The following is a 26,188-nucleotide window of genomic DNA, read 5'->3' as shown; positions in this document are numbered from 1 at the left end:
AAAAAAAAGTATTTTGCTCTATCTAATAGGTTAATCCACTGTAATTGACTGTGAAATAAACCTGGGGAAATTTTCCCATCTGTATGTGTTGCACGGCCTCTTTGCTGTCTACTTGGCAACTGTAACTTTAGATAATTAAAAGCTGCTTTTTAAATCTGCTCTTCTTTCAACTCTTTTTTTGTTTGTTTTGTTCTTTTGCATCTTGCTACTTCTCTGAGGGCTATCAGTCATCCTAAGGTGTAAAAAACAAGATAATGTGGTTTTAGGAAGGGAAAACTGCAGGTGAATCTCTTTACTTAAAAAAAACCCTACATTTTGGTGAATGCATGAGGCTTTTTAACATGCACATCACTGCTGCATTTTCTACGAAGAATTCAACTTTCCCAGTCCAGTATGGAAAAACTAAATTCACTGACTTTCTAAGATCTTGTTCCACTTGTCTTTCTAAAATCAATAACCAAGTCTCCATGGCTGTCTGTGCTTAGGCAGCAGTTGTAATTATCCAGAAATTACAGAACTTGTTCAGCACAGGGGTCCTCTGGTTTCAGCACATAGTTTCATTGCTCTGTAGTGTTTTGAGAGGCTGAAGGGTGGGATGCAGCTACAATGAGTTTCCAGATTCCTAGCAGTGTGAGGGACTGTTTTTAATAGTGATGATAAAAACAGCTATTCCCAGTTGGAGTTTAGTCAGTGGTACAATTATCAGAGCTATGAAATAGTGCAGGGATGTCTCAGAATGGAAAAACTAAGGCTTGAAACTCACTTTCTTGAGGGAGCTGTTTGAAACTATTTCCTGCAAACTCATAGAGAATTAGTAAGATATCTTTAATGGCAAGAGATGAGGCTGACGGGGCTTGGTGATTACTTTGGTAATTTAGTTTTCAGGCTAGCAGACTTCAGTGGGCTTTGGGAGAAGGATTTGGTAGCAATTTATTGATGAAAGCCAGCATGATGAGTGGGAGCTCTGGAGCTGGCATGTTTGATATGTAAGGTTATGGTCTTCTGCTGTATCGTGTGGTCACACCAGCTGTTCCACTGGGGAGCCTAAAAATGTGCTGAGTATTTTCACAGTGAAGTAACAATCCCCAGCTCAAAATCCAGTTCACTTATACCATCCTTTTGAAAACACAGTTGCGGGTACCTTAATTTCTGCTTAGCTTCTTGGTGATTTGGTGGTTCTTATTCATGTTTTCTCAGTTTTGTGCAAGAGGAGGAAGCCCTGGAGAGAGAATATAGATTGTAGTAGAGAGGAACAGCTGGGAATACTGAGTTAGATAGCAGTGCATAGATTTTTTTCTTTTTTTTTAGTCTAAAGCTGTTTTTGTGTTAATAAGGCTAAAAGTAATGAGAAGCAAACCCAAATCTGATGTTTTTAGGTAAACTTTCAGAAATGTTCATCGTTATGAAATGGTAATTATTCTGGAAAGAATTGCTTCAGAATTGTTTCTGGTATCCTGTTGTAGGCCTGTGCTACTGAATTTTGAAGATGAAACTTGAAAATGGAAGGATCTATAGCAGAAGTTTTGACAGTTAACAAGGCACTTGAGTGTGCAGAAGTTATCCTTTACTGAAATTCAGGTGCTATTTCAGGGTCTGTCTTTTTCTTTAAAGAATGAATTAGAGCAGAATTTGTGCTATGCCTGGAATTTCTGAAAATGTAATTGTGTTAGTCGCTAGGTGTATCAAATATAAAGCTCTGAAAACATAAAGCTATTTTTTTTACTTCAAGTACCTTTGAGTTATTAATAGGGAAAGAAAGCCTTTGAAAATGTAGCCAAAAAATGAATAAAGATCCATGGAATTGGTAGGTTTCAAAATTAGCTTACATTTTAAACAGTCTTTGAAACAATCATGCAAAAAGATGCCTTATTTAATGTTGGTCTCTGTTGCAGTTTAGCAGCCAAAACCCAAGCTTATCTGTAGGTGAGTTAGTTCAGCAAGAGACGTTCTGTGTATGATGTCCTCTTAAGAATTTGTATAAAACAAAGCAGATACTTTGGCTGGGAAAAACGTTTAGTGCGTACTCTTGCTTGCCTTCAGTCTTTGTTTGAAGCTGTTCAGCCGTGGTGCATCACCTGTGCTTTTGGGTGTTCAGAGTCCTTTATGATCTCTTTCAGCCGGTCTGTGGTTTGCAAACTGTAAGGCCATTTAAGTGGTGAGAAACATCGTCTGCATCCAGGGTTGTTTCCTGGATCGTTCACCTGCATTTGTCTGGCCCCAGCTCTGCTCACCATGCACTGTTTCCTCCCTGTGCCTGTGTCTGCTGAACTGTATGTGTTTGGGCAAGCTCTGCTGTGTGATGGCTGTAAGTGCCTAGTTTTGTATGATGGATATCTTGGGGGTCTGCTTTGTTTGTAGTGTTGTACTAAATGCCTTTTTGAGTCTCATCTGAGTTGCTGTGTTATTCTGTCACCGGTTTGGATTATGTCTCTGTTGCTGGCTTTGACACCCTGCTGTACCATTTCCATGACATGCACATGTATGACTTAATGCTGCAGGCCTGGAGCTGTTGGAGACAGCGCAGTGTTCGTCAGTAGGCAAAAAATATGCTGTTGGATTCAAATGAGGGGGACTCATTCTGCCTGTTTTGAGCAAATGTCTCCAGCACTGTGACAGATTAATCTTCCAATGAAGAGTGAAGATTGGCAGCCTTTAGTGTGCAGTCAAATTGAAAATCTATGATTCTTGTGTGTGGTGTCAGTTAACAGCACCAGCAATTAACAGCAAAGTCAGAATAGCTTTAATTTCTTTAGATTTGTGAAAAGCTGTGAAAAGGTGAGGTAGCCTTGGCCAACAGCCAAACACCCACCTAGCTGTTGGGTAGCTCACTACACCTCCTTACAGGAGGGAATAGGCTTAGAGAGTTTAAGAGTCGCGGTAAAGACAGGGAGATCACTGGTTACTGTTGGGGACTGTTAATCACCAGTTAAAATGTATTTGGGTACTGAGAAGTAAAGATAAATGTTAAACCAACACCCTTCCTCTCCCATTTCACTTCGGGGGATTACGTCCTGCCAGGGAGCACCTACTCCTCCCTACCCTTCTCTGATCTTGGTGGGTTTTTTCTTTTTCCTCTTTGTCGGGTGTGGTTTTTGCCCTTTCTTAAATAGGTTTACCCAGTGGTGCCAGTCACTTGGCTGTGTCCTGTGGTGGCTTATAGTGAAGCTGGCTGGACAGGGCCTGGGGCAGCCAAGACCACCACCTGCAGAGGCCATGTTAAAAACTGACTCTAATGAGTGGTCTTTAATTTTTCTTTTAGTCTTAGACTGTAACCTGTTCTTTGGGGGCTTTTTGTTTTGTTTTCTTTTGTAAGATACCACTCAAGACCAGTGAATCCAAAGCTTGTTGAGTGGGTGTAGGTGGAGGTGTGTCTTGTTTGTTTGTGGGTGGGTTGTTTTTAGATGCTTTTAATGAATCTGTTAGAAGTTTCTGTCCTCAGCAGATGCAGTGATGCACTTGGTTATAAAATGTTCTGTGAACTTTGAAGTTTGAGCTTCCTTCTACATGAAATCTCTCCTGAAGGTAGGTACAGTCAGTATAACTGTATTCAGAGCAGTGGGTTTTTTTTGTAAATGGCTTACTTATAAATTTGAAATTAGAGTTTGGTGTTTTTACATTATTCTCGCAAGATGAAAGATAGTTTTGTGTACAAGCATGATGCTGGGGCACCAGCAGTGTCCTAGTTTAAACAAGAATTTGGAAAAGATTTAAGACTTTGTGAGAATTCATAAGGCATCGGTGAAAAAAAAAATGTAGAAGATGCAAGTAGCTGAAAACAGGGTAGACTGAGGAGTGTGATAGAAAAAAAATGGGCGTTTTGAGTTACAGAAATAATGGCACAGTTCACTCTGAAACTTTTTTTAGTACCATTATATTTAATCTGGTGTTTGTGCTGCTGTAAGGTTTCTGTTTGGATTTGGTTTTGGCGACTCTGAGGAAAGATTTGGATGCTTTAGAAATGCTTAGTGACTGCTGCAACCTCTCAGCTCTGATATGGATTGGTGGAATGAATCCATGTGGACAAAATCATGTTCTGCTTTGAGTCTTTTTGTATGTGTGTCATTTATGTTTGGTTGTTTTTTTTTTTGGGGGGGGGGGTGGGGGTGGGGGTGGGAGGGTGGTGGTGTCTTTTGTGTCTGTGTTTTGTTGAGAAGGTATCCACAGTGATATAGGCCAGAGAAATCCACAATATAACCTTTTGATTTAAGTGTAAGATTCCACAGAAGTAAACAAAAATGAATTACCCCTCACTCTGCTAAACTGCATAGGGCTGGACCTGTGATCAGGGCATATGGGGTGGACTCTGTAAGGAGAACTCTTGGCCCAAAGGCTGGTCCAAACTAGTTAGAGCCATATAAACCAGTTAAAGCCATATTTAATTCAGTGAATTAAGTTTCAAAGCTGATGAGTTTATTGTTTAACACTGGGTCACCTGCTGTGGGGTTTTCCTTATTAACAAAGTTCTAAAAGAATTGTGTTTATTTACTGGATATTTAAAAGTTAGCTGTAGGTTTATTCTTCTACTTTAGAAACCATTTAATACCCCACGGGAAGATGTACAGAAGCCATTATTACTGTGCATTGTGTATCTTGGTGCAGAGGGACTTCTTGCCTACATAGTATCAAGTATGAGATTTTTAGTTTCCTGCTGGCACTTTACTTTGTGAGTATATGCCAGTAAAATGGCTGGTCCTGTGCTGGAGTACATAGATTCAACTATATGCTTGCAATCAGAGGAATAATGCAAACGGGTTTATTTTCACTGTGTTAAGAGCTGCCACAAAACAGGCAAAGGAAGCTTTACTTTTAAGAATTAGAATGGGTTGTAATGCCATGCTGCTGGACTATTACGGGCAAACTAGTGAGTCATTACTGTCAGGCAGCACATGTGATGGTCAGTTTATTAGCTGTTGCAGCAAAAATGAATCTACAAAATGTGTGCCAAAATGAGTCAAGTGGACCTCTCAGGCCAGGATCCCTAACATCTACCAGCAAAACAGGGTGATGAAATAATTGTTTACAATCCTCATCTGCCATGTTGGTGCTGTAATAATAATCAGGATTATCTTTAGCAAACTAATGCTGCATTCTTGAAAAAAATTCTTCTTGCTGATTCTAATTGCCGGGACAGGTTGGTATTCCAGCTGATCTCTTCCATGTATTCTGAATTTCTGTCATTGGTGTTTGTCCCAGAACTCTACTTTAACATCAGTTCTGCATCTTGCTGTCATTTCTACTGTTCTTTGTATGTACAGGAGCAATCCAGCGAATCCTCAGCCTTACAAAACGGGGCACAACGTCTCCAGAGCTCTGGGAGTGCTTCTTTACTATTTTTGGAACCAGCTCTATTGCTTCTATAATAGGAAGGCTTCTGGAAGCTTTCTCCTTCCCCTTACCCCAAGAAAGTAGCCTTTCTTTAATGCAGAATCTGCATGGGAAAACAAATCTAGTTTTATATGCTGAATAATTCAGCCTTGGCTCATGGATCACACGGCCTCAAGTGCACAGCAATATGGTATCTTTACTCATACCCTGTAACCTGAGGTTGTAGCAGCTGTAGCCCTGCTGCATGGTTTTTAGCTACCCCCTATTTATCATTCAGGACACACAGTAGATTTTGCAGTGTCAAAGAGTGCCAAAGTAGGTGGTAGCTTTCTAGAAAGTGGAGTAACCTGTGATCCGTGTATCACCAGCACTGCAGCAGTGTTGGCAAGTAAGAGATTTACTGGCTTTGTTTTCCTCTTGGATTGAGGAGAATGAATCTAATGAGCCAGTTCTCAACTCCTTCCCAGTTGAGCAATGGGTGATAACCTTAACCCAAATTGTGCAAGACAGCTGAAACATTTCAGGAACAGTTTAACAAGGGAAACACTTGTAATATTTTTTTTTCCCGATATTAAAATACAGAGTTAACAAGGTGCAGCAGAGTTCTCTTCCCCTTCTGAGATTTCTTCCTTTCTGAGGGAGAGAGGATAACTTAGTCCTTCCAATGCTAACCACACCTAGAGGAGAGAAAGCATGAGAGCTACAAATTTGAATCCTTTTATTCTTATTGATATGCTCTTGGAAGGAAGGCAGGTTCTCCCTGTAGTGCTTCATTAGAATAAACGTTTCATATGCTTATCAGTACAGCAAGTAGTGCTGTTTTACAGCAGTGAAGAGTCAAGGGTTGCCTTGAAGTCCTACGTGCTTGTTTACCCACTTCTGAAACACAGTATGCATTCAGAAGTCATTCTTTCCATTGACTTGAAACAAGTTAAAAACTGCTCTGCTGTAGACACTTTTCTGAGCGCAATTCAAGGTGTGGATTTGAGACAGCTGAGTTAAGTCTGAATTGCTGACAGCCTTGTCCCACTGGGCTTTGCTAGTGCCTGCCAGGTGCAGGGGTAAGTGGGTTCAGGGAGCTGACGTCTTGTGGGTTAACTTTCTTCTAGTTAGCTCCTTGGGCTGCTTCATGTGAGAAATGGAACACGAACCTGTGCTGATAAAGGGGTTGATGTGAAGGCGATGGGAGGGAGGGGTGGGAGGCCAGTACGGCAGGAATTAATGGTGACCAAAATGGCTGTGGAGCTGCACAATGTTTCAGAGCATCCATGTGCGCCCTGCTGACATGGATGGCCAAGCTCAAATTTATGTGGGATTTGTCAGATTTTGGATAAATAACTCCTGTCTGGTGTTATCCAGGGTACAGAGTATGGATGGGAGCTTGGTGGAACTTTGAGAAGGGCAAGAGTAAATTTGGTGGGGAGATGAGCCAAAGGCAGTGGTAATGAGGTCTTGCTGCTTGGCCAGCTCTGATTCATGGTACCTAAAAGAAGTGGTAGTAGGCTTTGGTGTGTAAGTAGACACAGGAAGCTTCCCTCTGTGTTTATTGCAGCTGGAGCCCATGTGGTAGCTTTATTGCTTTTAGATTAGAGAACAGATCTATACAGTTATACCTTTTGACCATCAAATAGAGGGGAAGCTTAGCACACAAAGTTTCACAAGGCAAACTATGTCAGTGGTGGCTCCTGTAGCTGCCTGCTGCAGCTGAAAAGGGCAAACTGCAGTTCAGCAGGACTTGGAGAATCTCATCTGATTGTACATCTCTTAATGCTTATAAGATGGGTATGGTGTCTTTGCTAAATACCTAGTTCGATGTGGTAGTTTGTTGTCAGCTGCGTGGAAACACAAATGTGAGGTCACTCTGAAACTCTTTGTAAGATATCCTTAGTTGAAATATGCTTGTTTTCTCTTATTTTGCTAAGACTGTTCTAATAAATAAAAAAGGGAAACCTAGCTGGTCAACTTAGTCTTAAAGGGTGGTTCTTCAAGGTGTTTAAAATAGGTAGATATTACACAAAGAATAGTTAAAAACAAAGGGTTGTGTTCCTCTAGCTGTGTTAAGGGGCTGAGATGAGGACCTGGTGTATCATCTTGCTGTCTGACCTAGTCTGGAGATGCTGTGGGGTTGCTACCATGAAGTGTGAATGTTGGGACTAGTGAAAGCTGCTTTCTTCTTTATCCTGAGTGTGCTGATGTTCTTTGCCCAACTGATCCAGTGAGATGGCCCTGCGGGGAGCATCTTAAAGCTAGCCCTGTGTGGGGATAGGGCCATCAAATGTGGTTTTTACCAACAGCGTGACTGCTGCTTGGAACAAGTTCCCAGGCCATGGACTACTTCCTAGAAAGCAAATTTTCTGAAATGATGTGCCCATCCTTTGAAGTCCTTTGTTAATCATTTACTGTTGCTACTGTTTAAAACGCACTTGCTCTTGCAGTAAAACTTTAGCTATCAGAATATCAGAACCGGCGGTGTATTCCCGCGCAGATGAAGAGACCTTGACCCTCCTCCATACACGCTAGCTGAGCTAATACATTTGTTTTTCTAAACTGCAGCAGCATTCAGGTGGATGATAAGATGGGCAGTTTTGTGGGACCATTCAGGGAGCTGCGGTCCGTTGCTGCAAGGACATGATGCTCACTGCTGCCAAAATCTGAGTCCTTCCCACATCTTATGCATAGAGGCATATGTTTGGGGGTGATTTCAGAAAAGGAGAACAACATGATTAGGTCTTTAACTTCCTCTTCTGTTTTGTTTCTTTGTGCATCTGTATTTCAGTTTTCAGGCTCTACCCAACTCTGTGCAAAGCTAACAAATCAGCTGAAGCACCTACTGATAAGGATCAGCCTTGGTAAAGAAACACACTGTGGTAGTTAAAAGGCAGTAAGTATCTGCTAGCTTGGATGCTGATTTTTTTTTTTTTTTTTCTTTTTCCTTTTTTTCTTAATTCACAAGCACAGATTTTTACTACTTACACAGTAGGAATTTGTCAGTAGCTTGCTGGCATTAATAGTCTATTTCAGCTCTTTTCTACGGCCCAGCAGCTATAGGAGGAGAGGGGAAAAGCATGCTTTGTATGGAGCTGTGTTTGGATCTGTGTTGCAGTGCCCATCTGAATTTGCCTGTGTCTATTTTGGTAGCTTTGGCCTCCCTCTAGTAGATGCTACTCCCTTAAGTGCATGACATCCCACTGTACGATGCCTGTGCTTGGATCCAGATTGTGGATTTGTGACCTGAGCTAGTTTGCTTAATGGTTTTGCTTCTCAAGCACTTTACTACAAACAAGATATCTTTTGGTTTCAATTTTTTGTGTAGCTTTTTACTGTTTACTTCTCAATTGATCTGCAAAGGAGTAAGACTAGGGCAAAACATCTGGTATTCCTAACCAGAAATACATGGAAAGAGGTTTTGCTATCGAAAAAGTGACTGGCATTCTTGAAATGGTATGGTTGCATTTATTTGGGTGTGGATATAATCATGTTTCTGTGGTACAGTTCCTGCTGAGTCTGAAATGCTAGTGTCAGTAAAGCTAGAAGGAAAGCCAGACAAAAGTTTGGATAAAAGTCAGAATTTTAGTGCCTCTTACTTGATGGTTCATGGGAAAGTAATGATTTTGTGTTTAACTTGATTTTCATGAAGCTGTATGCATATGCTGCTTTTTCCTCTGTGAATTACTATTTGTGAATATATATATTTTACAGCCCACAAACATCAGAAATGGCTGATTTTTGTGCCTAGGTTTCACTCTTGCAGGTAGGTCTTTGTTTTAACCTCCGGGTAGTCTAATGAAAATGGTGTTTAACTACAAAGCTTCAGTTTCTACTGCTGTTAACCATAGCAGCTGAACAACTTGTCTTTCTGAATTTATGGAGTAAAGGTCATACTCTCATCCTCTGGCTCTGCCAATGCAAGGTCTCAGTCTTCTCCATCTGACATGTTTCCTTGCCTTGTGTGTAGAGCTCAGCTGAGAGTTCTTCATGAAGACTGGAATGTGTTCGTATGTTTTATATAGTATTTTAGGCTTCTGCTTACTCAAATGTGGGCAGATTATTAACCTCTTATTCACTGTCACTAAAGGAATCATGTTGCTACAGTAGACATTGAGTCAGGTGAATCTTTACCAATTCCTGTTTTCCCTGACTGGGAAGTCATCCTTCATTGCTTTCTCAGTGAGTGTGGCTACCAAGTTAGAGCAGGTTTTCCAAGCCAGGAGTGTTTAGTGGCAGCGTCAAGTTGTAAACCACGTTGGTCAAGCACTGATTAACTGAGCTGTACATTGGTAGGTGATTCTCTGCATGGGATTTCTTTTTCCTCTTGCAGGCATTGTGAAAGGGGTGATGTGAGAGGCTCCATCTCTATGAGAGCTTGGCTGCTGGTGAGCACAAACCTCCATCAAGTGCCTCTGCCAGGCTGCTCTGTGGAAGTGTCACTCTCTGTAGGAATAGGGCAGCAGTAGGAACACTGGGCAAAGCTGCTGAAAAGGCAAGAATAACCTGCTGTATTAAATGACAAATCCCCTGGGGACATAGCTCTATAGTTAGCATCTTCAAATGGCATTCCTTTATTATGGCATCATTGTGAATGTTCCTCTGGAGAGGAAGCAAACAATCTTTAAAACAATCTGCTGGCAACTCAGGCTCTTAGTATTTGAGTTTTTCCAGGGCTCTTTTGCTGTGTCACTTCTTCCCTTTTATGTTCCAACTCAAAGGTTGTTTTTCTGTCACCGTCAAAGTACGTTAAAGTGCCAGTAATAGTGTCTGCTCCAAGGACAAGGTATAGAAAGCAGCAACCCAGTGCAAATGAGAGATAACTGCAGAACAGTTTTGTTTTTGTGCAATCTGCTGCCTTATCTGTGTGTGATGCAAGGACGGGGCAGTTTTCATAAGGCTTGGAGGCTGCATGGTGGTATGTTTTTTGTCCTTTATGGAGTCTGCCATGTTATTTTGATTAGAACACTAACGTAACTCCTGGCAGGATCAAATCTTGCTGCTAGCAGCGATTTCCCTCCAAAGCTTGATGCGGTGCTAACAAGCAGAAAGATCTCATGCGTCCTGTTTGCATGAAGCTCAGAAGACAGCGTGTTCCCTGGGAGATGCCAAGGTAGCACTGCAGTCATATATAAGGATATAAGGTGAAAAAGTGTTGTGTGTGCAGACAGGCTGTTGTGGGGGGTGTTGCTTGGTATTTTAATGGTGTTCAGAAACTCCAGCAGCAGTAATGATGTGATGATGTTCTTTTGTATCTTTTATTTGTGTCTTACATATATATATATGTGTGGTGTTGTGTGTGTGCGTGTGCGTTCTCTCTCTTGGGAAAGGGTCCTTGTCCTGACCATCTGTGTTTCAATTTCTGCTGTACTCGAATGTGATGATCTTATGTGCCTCTTGTTTGTTCAGTTTCTAGGTGGCAGAGACACGGTGAAGCTCTGTGTGGGGCAAGGAAAGCTGATGGGGGAGCCTTGTTCATGACCCAGGATGGACTGGCTGTAATGGCGTGCCTTAGCTGAAGAGGTAGTTATGATGAAGAGTTCCTGCAGAGCTGGCCTCCACAGGGAACCGCTGAATTCCACATCTTCCACCTTCCATCAAGTCAAACGGTATGAGCAAACCAACTGGTCTGTCTATAGTTATTTAGCACTTATTTGGCCTTTTCCTTACTTTCGTATTATCTTACATGTCACTCAAATGTTTAGTCTAAGTTCTTACTTTTGGATTGTGTTTAAGTGAAATGTTGTAATGGCTTAAAGGCAGAAATGTATTTGATGTTTTTATTTTGTAATGACAACTACAGATTCACTACAGCTGGCACCGTACTTGGAGAAATCTTTGGGGTTTTAACAACAGCTGTAAATTTGGGAACATGGCTTCAAAGTAAAACTAAATTGGAGAATGGTTTTCATAGTGGCTTTACAACATGCAGTCAGCTTAAAGCAAATGGAAATGCTGGTGATCATTGTGGTTTGTCTTACTATGGTATAAGTAATCAGATTAGTTTAAGCTCAGGTTTTCTATTGCTCACTCTCCTGTGTCTCTTCTTAAGAAATGCATGATTGATTTCAAACACGTGTGCTTATGTGACAATTAAGTGAACGCCTCTCACTGTGTCTCTTTATAGGAACACCGTACTGAACAACTTGTCCTTATGCAAATGCAAGAACATGCCAGTTTGTTTGAGTTCAAGCTACTTGAAAATATATGGACTTTTTTTTTTCACCTTCTTTTTCTGCAACCAAGACTCTTAAACTTCCACAGTGTGGAGGAAGAGTGCCAGCTTTCTGGTTTCCAAAAACTGTGTGGGTTTAAAACAGACTTTAACCTTTGTTCTTTGTTGTTGTGTAGACAGCATGTACTTGCTCTGTTAGTCTCGTGTTAATTTAATGCTGGAAGAGACTTCCTGGATCAGCCAGCTCCTTCCTTTCCCAAGCAATATCTCATAATTCCTTCTGTAAACTTAGTCCACCTCATAAGCAATTACATCTTCTCTTCTGTAGATTAAGCCGTTAACTGAAGATGACAGATCTAGCTGTGCAGTTGGAGAATCTAAAGAAGGTTCCTAATTGAATGTTCTTACAACCTTGTGTACTTGTTCAATTTGTGTTCCTTCTTTTCTTTTGTGTAAGGACCACTTCTTATTTTCAGTGGTTTGCCTCTTTTGCTGTATTCTGTAATATGTGGTTGGATACCCCTACATCTGTTTTTGCTGTGCTAAATGACCCAAGTGTTATCTAATAGCTTCATAGAATCATAGAATAGTTAGGGTTGGAAAGAACCTTAAGATCATCAAGTTCCAACCCCCCTGCCATGGGCAGGGACACCTCACACTAAACCATGTCACCCAAGGCCTCATCCAGCCTGGTCTTGAACACTGCCAGGGATGGAGCATTCACAGCCTCCCTGGGCAACCCATTCTAGTGCCTCACCACCCTAACAAGAAAGAATTTCCTCCCTATATCCAATCTAAACTTCCCCTGTTTAATGCATTACCCCTTGTCCTGTCACTACAGTCCCTAATGAAGAGTCCCTCCCCAGCATCCCTATAGGCCCCCTTCAGATACTGGAAGGCTGCTATGAGGTCTCCACACAGCCTTCTCTTCTCCAGGCTGAACAGCCCCAACTTCCTCAGCCTCTCTTCATCCGGGAGGTGCTCCAGTCCCCTTATCATCCTTGTGGCCCTTCTCTGGACTTGTTCCAACAGTTCCATGTCCTCTTTATGTTGAGGACACCAGAACTGCTTCTTGAATAACAACTGTCAACTCATTCTCAGTGTAGATAGATCTCTTCTGAATCATGCCAAAGTGTGTGCTGCTCTCCAGAGCAGATCTGGCAGGACAGTTTTCACTGCTGTCTTGAATATATAACAGAATCACCTCTACTTACCTGTTTCATGGGTGTTTCTCTAGTGGCCAATGCACTGTTCTTAGTTACCACCAAAAATTTTGGTGTTCAGCTTGCTGGCACATCACCATCTGAATTTCAGCACTTTCCTTAATTTCTGTTACTTGGTGCTTTGTGTCTCTACTGTTCTGGAAATGCCATAATTTCTGTGGGTGCACCTGTTGTTGAGGTCATTCCTAACAAAATCAGATGTTCCCAAGACTGATACTTGAGGCATTGGTTTTCAGGCTGATATTGTCTTATTCAGCCAGGGCTGAATAAGCTGAATAAGTCATCCAAGGCTATCTGCTGCTAAGCCAGTTCCTTTGTCTGTTTTCCCATTCCAGTCTGTCATATCCAGTAAATCTTGTGCCTTCTGAAGTCCGTGTGAGTAAGATGTGTAGTACATTTGCCTAAAAAGATCACTGTTTTGTGAACCTTCAGGTTAGTCTGGCATACTGAACTATTCCCTTTTCCCTGTTTTTCTGTGTTGTTTTAATCATCTTTGCTTGCAAAGCACCTTTGTATTGCAGTCAAACTACCATGCCTGGAGAGGCTGTGATTTATCTCCATTCTCTTTATTCCCTGCATTGCCACATGTTTTGTTAACTCCCATTGTTGCCTTTCAAGATGTTTATAAGTCTTGCTGCTTGGCCTGCAGTTTATAAGAGCTATCTATTTTGGATTCTAAAACTGAGGTGAGCCAATCCTTGCAGTTTTCATTAAGCTTTTTGTTCTTGCTCAAAGTAACCCCTGGGCTTTTGTCCTCATGATCACCCTTTCCACTCTTCTTTAGAAATAATGCAAATTCAAATTTGATATTTTGTGCTGTACCAAGACTGTGCTTAATCTTTGCCCTGACCTTGCTTGCAGCCCTGTTTCTCTCTGTGTCTTTTCTCACAAACTGAAGAGCTTTTCTATTTCTTTGGTTTTAAAGATCTTTGCAGTGACTTAACACTGCACCAGTTTTTGTGTTTATTCCTAGACTTTTTTATCTCTAAGATCCAAGTTTCCAAGTGATGCAACTTGGTGACTTGAACCCTGTGCCTGCTGCTTATATCCTTCCTGAAGAAGGAGCGTGTTCAGTTGGAGTTTCTTCTGTTCCTGTCTGGGATGTGTTCTTAATAATGAAAACACCTTTTGACTCTTGGAGAATGCCTGCTGGGTTGTGCTGTTTTGCAGTGAAATCCTTTGCACCATAGTGCAGCTGACTTCATGAACCAGTTCCTTTTGGTCTTGGGTTTCAAAAGAACCTGATTGATGCCTTCAGATCTGCTTTTGCCTATTCTTCTTTGGAACTGAGTCTCTTAAAGATAGCATGCTCCAAGGTTAATTTCTGCCACCTTTCATGTGTCCTCATTATGTATGCACAAAATTGAACACGAAATAGCATCACTTTGTGTTGGTTCATAAACTGAAGAAATTTTTTTTGCCATGACATTAAGAAAGGTCTTGGTCATCTTGCAGTTAATAAATTAGAAAACAAATCAAGAAAGAGAAAACATTTCTAGAATGAAACATGTCACTTATCTGTACTGCTCTGGCCAACTTTCAGTAGAAGCTTTATAAAACCATCACTTTTTTTTCTTACTGTCCTTCTGTGATTTCTTCTCTTAGTCTTTTCCACCACAGGCATGTGTGCTATCCCGTCATCTTTGAGCTACATGTTTCTGGAGCAGCTTATAACCTTGAATACAAAATCTTCCAGTGTTTCTTCCCTTCTGCTTTGTCATGCCTGTGTCATCTGTAGCATGGTTGGGAAGCGGGGAGCAGCATGGGTTTGAGCTTTCTCAGGCTTAACAGCAAATTACTTCTATGTCACTCGCTTCATGGTAAGTGGTTTTATACAAAAGACTGGCAAAGCAGTGGCACTTCTTCCTGTGTTAAATTTAGAAATAGCTGAGGTTACTGTGCTTTATGCTGAAGGGGGTGTGTATGTTTGCTTTAAAATGTATTCAGAACTTACAGGTGAGAGCCCTGAAACTGGAGTATTCTATGTTTTGGGCTTGAATGTGCAATTTGTTACCTGAAATCTCTGCCTGGGTGAAGATGATTCATTTTATGCTTGAAGGATTTTATAGCAGCTCCTCTGTGCAGTTATATTTGGGTGTTGCTGCACCAAAAGTCATGTTATTTGAACACCTGATGTGGGTGGACAAATCGTGGGTGATCCAGTATTAAGAGTTAGGCACCTACTTTGCATTTAGCTGCTCAGCTCTTTTGGGCCAGCTCTGCCCCATGTGTTCAGCTTTCTCTTGCTGGCCGCTCAAGCAGCGAGTGCTGCTTTAGTGGTTAGATGCCTTCTGTTTGCTGTCAGTGTCTGCAGTAATCCTCACTTGCTCTCCAGTTGATGCAAGAGGCAGTTTCACAGGTGTGCAGAGGTGGGTCAGGACCAGTTGCTTTAATATGAAACCACTGCTGCAGGGGAGTGGGTTTTCTAGAAATCAGATGCTTCCACAGCTGCTGAAGTCAAACCCACCCCTGCTCTGGAGCATCGTGTTTCCCAATCCGGAGACTTTCACTGAGCTTGGACACTTGCCACGCACCAGAACAAGCTGCAGTGAGTAGCAGAGAGTCTTCCATCCCAGCTGCTTGTCTGGGACTTTCCCGCTGCAGCAGAATCCATGGAATGCCTTTGAAGCAGCTCTTTGTCTGCTTTGCCTTGCCCTGGCTCAGTGCAAAGGGGATGAAAATGGTACTGGAGAAAGAGTCCAAAGGACCCACTGAGTCCTTCCAGAAATAACAAGTGGTTGACCATAGTTTAACTTGCATTCAGTACTTAGTGCTTCATAATTGTCAGTGTCCTTTACAGAGGAATTAAGCTCTATAGACAGCAAAATGGGATGCCAGGCTAGAGGAATGCCTTGCCAGAGGTTATGCTTGGTTTGGGTTTTTATTATTGTTGGGTGTTTTGTTTTTGTTTTCTTTTTTTGTTCATCTTTTTTTTTGGGTTTTTTTGGCTTCTGCCTTGTGTTACTACGTCCTAAGGGCTTTTTCAGAGTCGTAGTCATGTACAGTCGGCAGTGCTAGGAACTTTTGTTGACTGGAGTTAGTGTTTACAAAAAGAAGTCCACAGGAAACTTTGGGGTTTTGATTTAAATTTTCTTTTTACTAAAACCTTCTGGTGCTTTGCCCAGAAAACATGCAGTGTGAATATGCTGTTTGAGCAGATTACGCTTTGTTGTTGTTCTTGCTGGCCAGAGGAAGTCTTGTGGGCTTCACGGGGCATTGTGAGAGTCCCTGACCCAGGTGCAGTGAGGCAGTAAGTGAGTGCATCTAGGCTCTCTCTGGACCTTAGGGAGGAGTTGTGAAAGTTAAGGCTCTTTGTACCAGTTTTTCCTCCAACTTTGGAGCTTCCACAAAAGTAAATACATTATTTATTTTTTTTCAGGCTGCTGTGGTTTAGAATATACATAAATACAAAAGGATGCAAAAAGATTCTGGACAGCTTGGATGGTAGCTTATGGGCCTCGCCTTCAGTAGGAAGAGGGGTGTGTGCATGTCTGTGCATGTATAAAGACATATGTTTTTATATCAATCCTCTGTTGTAACTAACTTGATAAAACTGCAGTGGAAACAAGCTGTAGTTACAACTTTTAAAACAGTAGTGTCATTCCAGAATTTTAGGTATTCTGTTTTTTTCAGACACAGCTGATTAGAAACAGAAAAACTGACCCTTTTATTTCGTCAGCATAAAGATGGAATAACAGTATAAAGGCAGCACTGCTAGTTGTTTCAGTGCCGATCATTCCTGGCAGAATTACCTCTTATCAGCAATTCAAAACCACACGTTTGGGATTGAAAACCTTTTATTCTTACTCCACGGACTTCTGAAGAGTCGTTGTCTCTAAAGATAGAATGCTTGATAACTTAAAGGGTGGAGGAAAGCAAACAGAATTATTCTGTAATTAAGTATATCACAGGGAATTGTCAGTGACTTCACCTTTTAACAACTATTTTTGGTGGTTTTAAATATTTAAAAGCTTACCTGCAGCTGCCACAATTCTCTGCTTGGCAGCACTGAAATGTTGCAGAAATGAGGTAGTCTGTGAGTGGGGACTAGGCTCTGCTTCATCTTCAAAGCAATTTCTGCTGGGAAGCCTTGTTCTAATTCTAGGAGCTAGAAAAGAAATGTGTTGCTGACGTGCAGGGAAGAAGCTATGTTTGCTGAAGAGTTCATTGATCTTGATGTTCACAGCAAAATGTGTGTGGGATGGGGGCTTGTTTTGTACTCTCAGGTAAGGCCCATTACTAACATCCCTTTTAAAATGGAAGTTCTCTTCCCCACTGCTGAGTACTGGGAGCCAGGTGACACTGTGATTCAGCTGGTGAGGTGAGGATAGCAGTACTCTTTGTAGCTGTCTAAAGTTATTAAATGATGGTTTAAATCTGGATCCATTAAGACAGTGCAATGAACTGCATGTTGAATTCAAATGAGGCAATTATTCTGGCAGTAAAACTTCTGACTAAGGCATAATTTTGTTATGTAAATTATAACTTTTCAACCTTAAATGGTATTGTTGGCTGAGCCAGGGACTAACTGAAACACAGGAGGAAATATAACCTTAGACAAGAAATCTGTAGTAGGTGAGGCATAGCTATACCCTTTGTCTTTCTCCATAGAGCAGAAATAGGTGGGAGCAGCTGAACCAACTTTGCTGGCTAAACATGTCCTCTGAGTGTGTTGGGGCAACCAGTTTGATCCTGTTTTCATGCGTATAATACCTGGGCTTACCTTCGTGTGCAGCTTCTCTTAATGAAAGGTGGTGAACTGATTGTCCTGCTGAATTCCTGAAAACTGCTTGAAGAAAGCCTTTTAAAAACATGCTCAGCTCATCTTTCAAACATCCTGGCATGAAAACTCATGAATGAAATTTGATCTTCTGCTCTGAGCTCATGAGATTTCAACATGCAAAGTCGTATATTTAATTGTATTCACCTCTTCTCCCCAGGGTATGGTGGCGAGCAGCCATTGGAGCTTTTCTCTCTCTAGTCTGGAAAACACAGCTCCAGAATGCCCTTCTGGGTGGGGAGAGGAGGGCTGCAGGCACTGTTCTCTGCAGCAGCTTGCTGCAGTGGTTCACCTGCTGTTCTTTTGGGCTCTGGCACAGAACCATTGGTGGCCTGACTCTGCTTGGCTATAACGAGCAATTGAGATGAGGCAGAATGTATGGAAAATGAGGTGGAAACAAACTACAGCAGCCTTGATTTCCCATTCTTTTTTCATATATTTCAGCACCCTGAAGTTCTGTTTTTATCAGATTTTTTTAGTTTTTAGCATCAAACTGAAAAGGCAAACTAAATAGCTCAGCTGCATTTTGCAGAAGAGACTGAATTGGGAGGTGACCTAATTCTAATACGAGCTGGAATTAGCACACAGAAGGCACGGGGAGAGAATTAACCCAGGGACTAAATAGGTGTATCTGCAGTAAGGAATGCTCTCTTACCCCCCCAGTCTGTATGTGAACTGCAGATGGTTTTGGCACTGTCCGGTGGCAAGAGTGAGTTAATGATCCTCCTGTAAAATTAGGAGGAGAGAGAACATAACTGCATCCTTTCCTGTGTCTGCCTCCTGGCCTTCAAAGCACTGCACAGGACCCCAAAAGCTCTCTGCCCATGCTTGTCACACATCTCCTACTACTTATCATGAGGACCAGAAAGAGGAATCAAACCCTCAGGGGAAAGCAGTGGTTAAGTAGCATGGCTGCTTCTAGTGGCAGAGGTTTCCTCTGCTTGGACAGGCACAGGAAGTGCCTGGTGTGTTGTTGCCCCTGTGCACTTGTGTGTATTATGGTAGTGGCTGGAAGTGGAGCATCTTGCTTTCAAACCTTCCCTCGGCTGGCTCTGATGCTCTCTGGCTCAGCTCTCTATTCTGCCATCAGTTTCTCTGGAGGGCCCATAGATAATCTGTGGGGCAAGGCAGTCTGGAAGGTCCCCAGGCTGTGCACCATGTTGCTTCTACAGTGTGTCCATGTACATTGTTGGTCAGCGTCTGCTGTTATGACTTCCCTCTTACAGCCAGCCCGTGCGCTATGGTGGGTCTGCTTGAGGGTGGGTGAGCTGGGTTCTCCCTCTTCATGTGCTGACCCCACAGGTACCCTGTGTAGCATCAGCAAGGCTGTCTTGAGGTAGGTGTGTACCCTGATGGCAGTGTGGCATGGCAGGAGAGAGCTCAGCTGGCCTCTGCCTGCATTGGTCTGATACAAACCTATAATGTGTGTGAACTGCAGGTGTTACAGCTATAAACTTATCTGACTTTATAGATGTTATGACTTGAAAATCTTAATTAAAAACTTGCTTTAGTACTGCATTTCTAGCCTAAAAAAACTGTTTTGGTGGTGGCTGTCAAGGGAAACATTCAGTCTGGGTCTGTCAGCTCATGATAAATGTGGCATTGAACCTGCTGTTCTTAAACTAGCAAGCACAGATTATCCCTGTTTCAAAAGGAGCCCTTTTAATGTAACAATTCAAAGATTGCCATGGAAACATAATCTATAGTTCTGCAATATGCTTATGCGATCCTCCTGGGAGAAGAGCCTGAAGTCCCCCAATAATTGCATCCTATGTGGCAGCGCTCTGAGCTTTGAATTGAAGATAACTGCGAAGGTGTACCAGAAGGGAGTGAGTGAGTGCCTGATACTGTTGCACAGTGGTGCTGCTGCTGTAATGTCAGCAGCATCCAAGTGTCTCCTTCACAGTTCTTGAATTCATAAGCATAAAACCACAGCCTTGAAAGTGGTTCTCTTCAGCTGTACATGATGCTTTTGGCGGGGGGGAGATGGGACACGACGGATGGACGACGACACTCATCTGATGTATAGCATAAAGGCCTTTATGGGAAAGTACCCTATACAACATTATTGATGCACTAAAGGATAGGTTTCATTTTGGGTTATATTGGGAGATCAGGTGTCTTCTAGGATCTCTGATGAGTATAATTACACTTGCTAATTTCCCTTTCCAGCTTTAACTGTACATTATCTACTAAAACTAATATCTATTTACCTGGTAGCTAATGTCAAGATAAACCTTTTGACCCATGTCTACCTTACTAGTGGATTAAGAAACGAATGAACAGAAGGTTGGCTCTAACTCTAGAATGAGCCACTGGCTATGTTTGCAGAGCAGATCTAACTTAAATGTTAGGATTTCTCCTTGCAACTTCCTGGAAACATTTCTCTAACGGCAAGATCTCTGCTATCCTTAAGATTGTAATCTCACAAGTTTGCCAAGGGTGGATGCTGCAGCCTTGGTTGCAGCTTTTCCTTTCTCATGTGGTTCTTTTTTCATGTGGGCTGCTTGACACAGAGTAGGAGGCATGGTGGTGCCAGCTCTGGGCCACCTTCTCTAATTCCAGGCAGGCATGTTCTGCAACTGTAACTTCTCCCCTTTCTGTTTTTCTAGGGTTTCTGGTATGCACTTAAAGCCATATCTCAAGTTACAGAAGAAAGAGCGATCTCCAGAAATAAGCCAGGATTCCCTTAGAGGCCTGCCTATGAACCATCAGCGATCAGCACAAGAAGAAAAATACACCAATAACTGCACCAAACTGAGCGTTTTCCCAAAACCCTCCCTCGTGACTCCATCTCAAAAGCTTCTGGGGATTATTTATCCAAATACTATGTGCAATATGAATGGGAAAGGTCCAGCAGATGGTCCAAGTGCAAGGGAAAAGAATAATGCCCTATCTGCAACGATCCATCAGGGAGAAGAAGGGGAAGGGCCGCTGGATGTCTGGGCTGTAGTGAAGCCTGGCAATACTAAGGAGAAGATTGCATTCTTTGCAGCCCAGCAGTGCAGCAGCAACAACCGGCTAAGCTCCATGAAAATCAAAAGCACATGGGATATCGATGGAAGAACAGCGAAACGCAGGAAAAAATCGGTAGATCTTAAAAAAGCTAAAATTCAACTGGAAAGAATGAGAGAGACGAATGCCAGGTGCTCCCAGCCGGAGCCTTTTGCCTGTGGCATCGAGCACTGTTCAGTGCACTATGTGAATGAGAACGGTGAGGGTGTGTTCCCGGGCAGGTCCCTCTCGGTGATAGAGATGGTGGCCTTCCTGGAGCAACGAGCAAGTGCTTTACTGGTAGACTGTACGAAAACCTGCACGCCTGCTTCTGCTACAAGGCTGAGTACTCAGCCTAAAGGTGCACTTTCCAGCTCAGACCCTTTCTTTGCTGGGGCATGTGAGGCACATGTGGAGAGGGGACCTTGCAGCAATAGTGAGCAGCAGCAGAGCGAGCCTGTGCGCGTGCTGGACATGGTGGCCAAGCTGGAGTCGGAGTGCCTGCGGCGCCAGAGTGAGCGAGAGGCTGGGAGCCTCTCGAGGAACAACAGCTTCCGCAGGAATGTTGGGAGGGTGCTCCTGGCAACTGGCACCCAGCCTGAGGGAGAGGTGGGGAAGGTCTCCTCTGGGGTCCTGGCCGAGGGGTCCGGCTTGGAGGAGGCAGGAGTAGAGGCTGGACATGGAGGACATTGTGGCCCTCTGGGTGATGCTGAATTGTGGAGTGGCACTGCTTCTTCTGGGCAGCCTTTTCCTTCTGGGCTGGATCCTCAGATGGAGAATGTGAATTCAGGACTTGCTCATGCAGTGTTGGCAATAACGGCTGGCAGGAGTGAATCTGAAATGCGAATTGAGCCTCCCAGACCTCTGCTGTCCACATGTCCGGCTGCTGCCAGGTTGCTACCGGATTCCTTGCAGAGCAAGAACACGACTGTTGATTGTACATTGAAAGAGCCTGTAATTTTCCCAAAGCAGAGTCTGCATCCTGCTAGGAAGGAGCCCTTATGCATCAGTATATCGGTCACCAAGACCGAGAAAGGATGCAGGAAAGAGAAGCTCTCTATCTCCAGTCCTAGTGAAGATCCGCTCCCAGGGAGGCTGTTTTTTCTCCAGGCTGACCAGCCTGTGGCTCACGAGCAACAGCCACTACAGGAAAGTACCCAAGAAAAGCCAGGAGAAATAGCCCAAAATGAAGAGGAGGATGCCTTGGCATCTGACAGATCATACGTCAGAAATGCTACAGAGCCATCTGCCCTTTCTGTTCCTCTGACAGAAGGGGCTTTGCAAGTACTTGATGCTTCCTGCTTGAAAAGGCAGGTTTCGCATGACTTTCTGGAGACCAGGTTTAAAATTCAGCAGCTTTTGGAGCCTCAGCAGTATATGGCCTTCTTGCCTCACCACATCATAGTGAAGATCTTCGGGTTGCTTCCTACTAGGAGTCTGGTTGCCTTAAAATGCACTTGCTACTACTTCAAGTTCATCATTGAATACTACAACATCAGGCCAGCAGACTCCCGCTGGGTCCGTGATCCCCGCTACAGAGAAGACCCTTGCAAGCAGTGCAAGAAGAAGTATGTGAAAGGGGATGTATCGCTGTGCCGGTGGCATCCCAAACCATACTGTCAAGCTTTACCCTATGGGCCGGGGTACTGGATGTGCTGTCACCGGTCCCAGAAGGGCATCCCGGGCTGTAAGTTGGGTCTTCATGACAATCATTGGGTTCCTGCCTGCCACAGCTTTAACCGTGCTATTCATAAGAAAACCAGAGGATCAGGAGCAGAAGTGGAAGAGGAATATTAGTGCACATACACTTTCCTGTGAGATTGTTTGGGGTAGGAGATTCTCATGCCTTGTGCTGTTTACAGTGTATATAATTGTCGTGTGTGTTTTTTTTTTTTCCACAGGGCTATGAAAACTGCACATACTTAAACACAAGAGCCTTTACCTTTTAGATTAAAGATAGCTTTTAGTCCATCTATGTAAATAACACTATGAAATCTAATTGTACATACAGAGTCTACAGCTGGCTGAACAACGTAATCACTACAATGCAGCTATGATAGTGTTGCGGCTATAGTTGTGTGTGTTTTTAAGTGTCTTGTTTCAAAATCTGTATATCCTGTATAATATATGAATGTTTCTGAGAAGAAACTCTAAATAGGTAAAGGTCAACTTGTTTAAAGAATCTGCAGACAACTTAACTGGACAACCTTAAAATTAGACTAGAAACAGATCCATTACAGTAAGTAGTGTGGCAGTGGAGAAAAAGAGAGGAATGTTATTGTGTAGTCAGAATATAAAAAGTTCTTGTCTACCTTACCCATGTTGTCTGTGTTTTGTTTGGCTTAGTTTGGTTTTTTGGTTCTGTTTGTTTTTTCCATTTTTTTTTTTTTTTTTTTTTTACTTTGCATTCTGGATCTGCCTTACCAGATTTCCTCTTGTGTAAGACTTACCCCAAAATAAAAATACTGTAAAACACATGGCAGAAACGTGGTGCTGTGCTGTAGTTTGGATGTGCAGTCTGCTTTCTATAGAAAACAAGGCCTCCTAATGAAAAAAAAACAATCAAGAAAAAACCCAGGCCTCTCTTACCTAGAGCAATTCCTTCTGTAACATTCACAATTCCTGGCTTTTCCCTTCCCTCCCATCAGCTGTGCATGCAGCAGAGGCATGACAGAGGCTTTTGTTTTCCAGAAAGCTGGTGCTAGGTGTGTGAAAGTCACAAAAATGCAGACTCTGTTTTGAGGACTTCTGCTGCTCAGCTCTGGTGTTGGCCCCTCGTGTGTGCCCTGGATACTCAAGGACCGAGTGTGGGACCAGAAGGATGGAAGCAGGGTTGCCTTGGCTTTGCTGTCTGCTAAGAGGAATCCTTGCAGCGCTTTGCCTTGCTCTGCTACAGCCTCTGGTCTCTTGGTTCAGAGGTGTGAGTCGGTGCTCCTTCCCAGGACAAGGATGGGCTCCTGACAGTCATCACTGCAGCTGGAGAAGGCAAAATCTCTGACCTGATGCAAGAAGAGCTGGTGCCACTGCTTCATGTGGCTCACCCTGAGCCCTTTTCTCTACCCTGCAAAGCCCACAGGAGCAGCAGCCTGGTGGGGTAGCTGTGCACCTGGGTCATCCCATTCTTGAACCTTCAGCCAACTGAGGAAGGATGCAGTGGCCAGGCTGAACCACTCACTTACCTCTGCTTCACCTGCATTTGCCTGTAATGCATTTGTGGTGGGATGGCATGGAGTGATTCATGCTGAGGACAGAGCGAGTTTGAAGATGGATGCTTTTATCCTTTCCATTAACAGCAAGAGAAAGAACTGAACCTTTTCAGCCTGAAATGTGGGTTTGGTGAGCTCAGGATGTTCACAGGAGATAAAAAAGGTACACTGTTCTGGTTTGTTATTTGTCAGTCTCTGCTTTACTTGCCTGCCACCCTGTGTGTTGGGCACCCCTCCTGTTGCTGCTCAGCTACCTCTGCAATGCAGTAGACAAGGGATGAAATTAGAAATCTAAGAGAAGGGTGCAGCTTGCCTCATAATCAGCTGTGAAGAGGGAGAGGAAAAGCATGATCCTGTGTGGGTTTGTGACTTTTATTTTCTAATGGGGCACAGGCTGCACCTAAGGCTCGATCTGCTCCATTGGTTGCGCTGGGATGAGCGGCAGAACAGCTTGCTGGCAGTTGTTGCCTTGTTTAAACCCATCAGTATTAAAGGCTTCAGCTTAATTTCAGTTAAGGAAGAGGGGAAAGAAACTGCTTTCCTGCCTCCCACCCAGTGCTGGAAAACTTGAGATAACCTGTGCCAGGCTGACAGCAGTGAGGAAAGTCCCTGTGAGGCTGAAATAGAAGGAACAGAGGAAAATATTTTGCGTTTAGATAAAGGGCCAGTGAGGTGATTTTTTTGGTTGGGGTGTGGTTTTTTTGTGTTTTTTTTATGGTTGGTTGTTGGTTTTTTTGTTTTTTTTTTTTTTTTTTTGCAAGAGAGTGTAAGATTTTGGTCACCTTTGTTGAACAGAGAGCAAAACTTGGACTAAAATAATAATGGCATTAGGCTATTTTGTTCCTTGGAGCATCAAAATATGGAAGACAACTTGTGTTCTTCCCCTACTCCATCCTTGCCCTCCCCCCTAGGCAGGCTGAGGCACATTTACACATTACTATGGGGCTTGCTGGAACTATCCTTATTGCACAGCAGTGCCGGTAAAAATTGCTTTACAGAACAAGCTTTTGCATCCAGCAGTGGGCTGGTTCTGAATGTAGCTGTGCTGAGCTGCCTGCAAGCTTTCCCCCCCCCCTTAAAGTGCAGATTTGTTTTGTTAACACCAGCTTAGGGAGGACAGACAGGTCTGTTCAGCTTTTTTCTAAGAAGCAATTGGAGTAAAAAACCCCAAATCAACCAATTTTGGATTTACAGAATTGTGTTCAGAAGCACTGAGGACTTGCTGGTGCTGTGTGCTTGACGTCCCTGCCTGGGAGCGGTTGAAATGTCTGGACTGAATTTCCAGACATGCCTGTGAAGAAATCCAGTAACATTCCCATTGTTTCTAAGCTTCCAGTTTTCACCAAGCTCTGGGGGTCTCCTGGCATGGATGCTACTGAAAAAGCCACTGTGGCTGAGGCTTGTGGTTGGGCTCTTGCTCCATCCCACCCATTTCTACAGCAGCATTTCCCCTGTGCTGTGTTGCTGCTCCCTGCAAGGAGGCTCTGCAATACTTCATCTCACTGTTCTGCTCTGCTGCATTGGCCCCAGGTCAGACCTATAATTTCACTGATGCATCCAACCTGTGTCTCAAGTCCCGCTTCTTGCAATGTGGGAATGGTGCTGGAGCCTCTCCTTGGACTGTGTGTCTTCCCCAGCCTGCTATTCGGCTGGTCCAGGCAACCCAACTATGACTGGGATGTGGGCATTATGGGGCTGTGCTCCTGCCACAGCCCTGCCCTAGCAGAGGATGAAACCTCCTTCTGATGGCACCGCTTAAGCAGAAATGACCTCCGCAAGCTGTAGGCAGGAGCTGAGCTTGGAGCCAGGCTTGGCTTTGTGCACAGGCTGCTTTCCTGCATTGCCACAACTGTGACCAAGGCAATGAACCGCTGCAGATGTGCACGCAGCAGCCCCAAGCAAACAGCAATCATGAGATATCAGTCCTTCCACCCAGATAGCTGCCACAAAGAATTCAAATGGGGTGGGCTGTTAACCTCTGTGGCCTGCCAGGCCACCAGGTCCAGTAGGCAGACCCTTGTTCTTGCTGACTAATGCAGCCCTTTCCCATCCTTGTTGCTCAGACACACGCTTGTTCAGGTAGTTACCTCCTTAGAAAGACAACATGCTTCCATCCTTCTGAAATGGCCTTGTGAAGAGGAGCATCTTCCCTTGCATTCAGGCTCACTACCTGCAGAAACAGTCACCCAGCAGAGGAGCAGTTCAAAGCCAGGCTTACACGAGTGGCATTTCAGTTTACATGTGTATGTATAGGGAAAGTCGTGTGTGTGTGTGTGTGTTTTGCAGGACTCCAGTACCTGCTCTAATGGATATGCAGTTATTTTATGTACCAGTATTTTTCTAGAATGGGTATTGCTTACTCTACCGCTGTATGATTGCACTGTAACAGGTCTGGTCCCTGTGATGCTTCAAAGGCTGGAACTGCTTGTGTACTTCCCCAGCACAGTTGAAAACAAACCACACAGAACTAACAATTATAAATATACAACTTAAAAAAAAA

At 43.4% G+C, this 26,188-nt stretch overlaps 1 protein-coding gene across 4 annotated transcripts in view; it reads left to right on the top strand.

Annotated features, from left to right (window-relative positions):
• Window positions 1-22,798, top strand: part of FBXO34 (F-box protein 34) — a 39,700-nt gene extending 16,902 nt beyond the window's left edge. For 2 of the 4 annotated variants that reach the window (XM_062618428.1, XM_062618429.1), the window contains 2 exons: window positions 10,720-10,919; window positions 20,101-22,798. In XM_062618428.1, the coding sequence (XP_062474412.1) occupies window positions 10,840-10,919; window positions 20,101-22,279 (2,259 nt within the window). In that variant the 5' untranslated portion in view covers window positions 10,720-10,839 and the 3' untranslated portion in view covers window positions 22,280-22,798. Of the gene's footprint in view, window positions 1-8,101; window positions 8,207-9,643; window positions 10,424-10,719; window positions 10,920-20,100 lie in introns of those variants that run through there. The other 2 variants (XM_062618426.1, XM_062618427.1) reach the window with 2 other exon arrangements.
• The last annotated feature ends 3,390 nt before the right edge of the window (window positions 22,799-26,188 follow it).

The sequence above is a fragment of the Pezoporus occidentalis genome, unplaced genomic scaffold, assembly GCF_034315485.1.
Source record: "Pezoporus occidentalis ecotype Australia unplaced genomic scaffold, CSIRO_AGI_Poc_V1 ctg200, whole genome shotgun sequence".
Classification (NCBI taxonomy): domain Eukaryota; kingdom Metazoa; phylum Chordata; class Aves; order Psittaciformes; family Psittacidae; genus Pezoporus; species Pezoporus occidentalis.
This window is presented reverse-complemented; position numbering and strand designations above follow the sequence as displayed.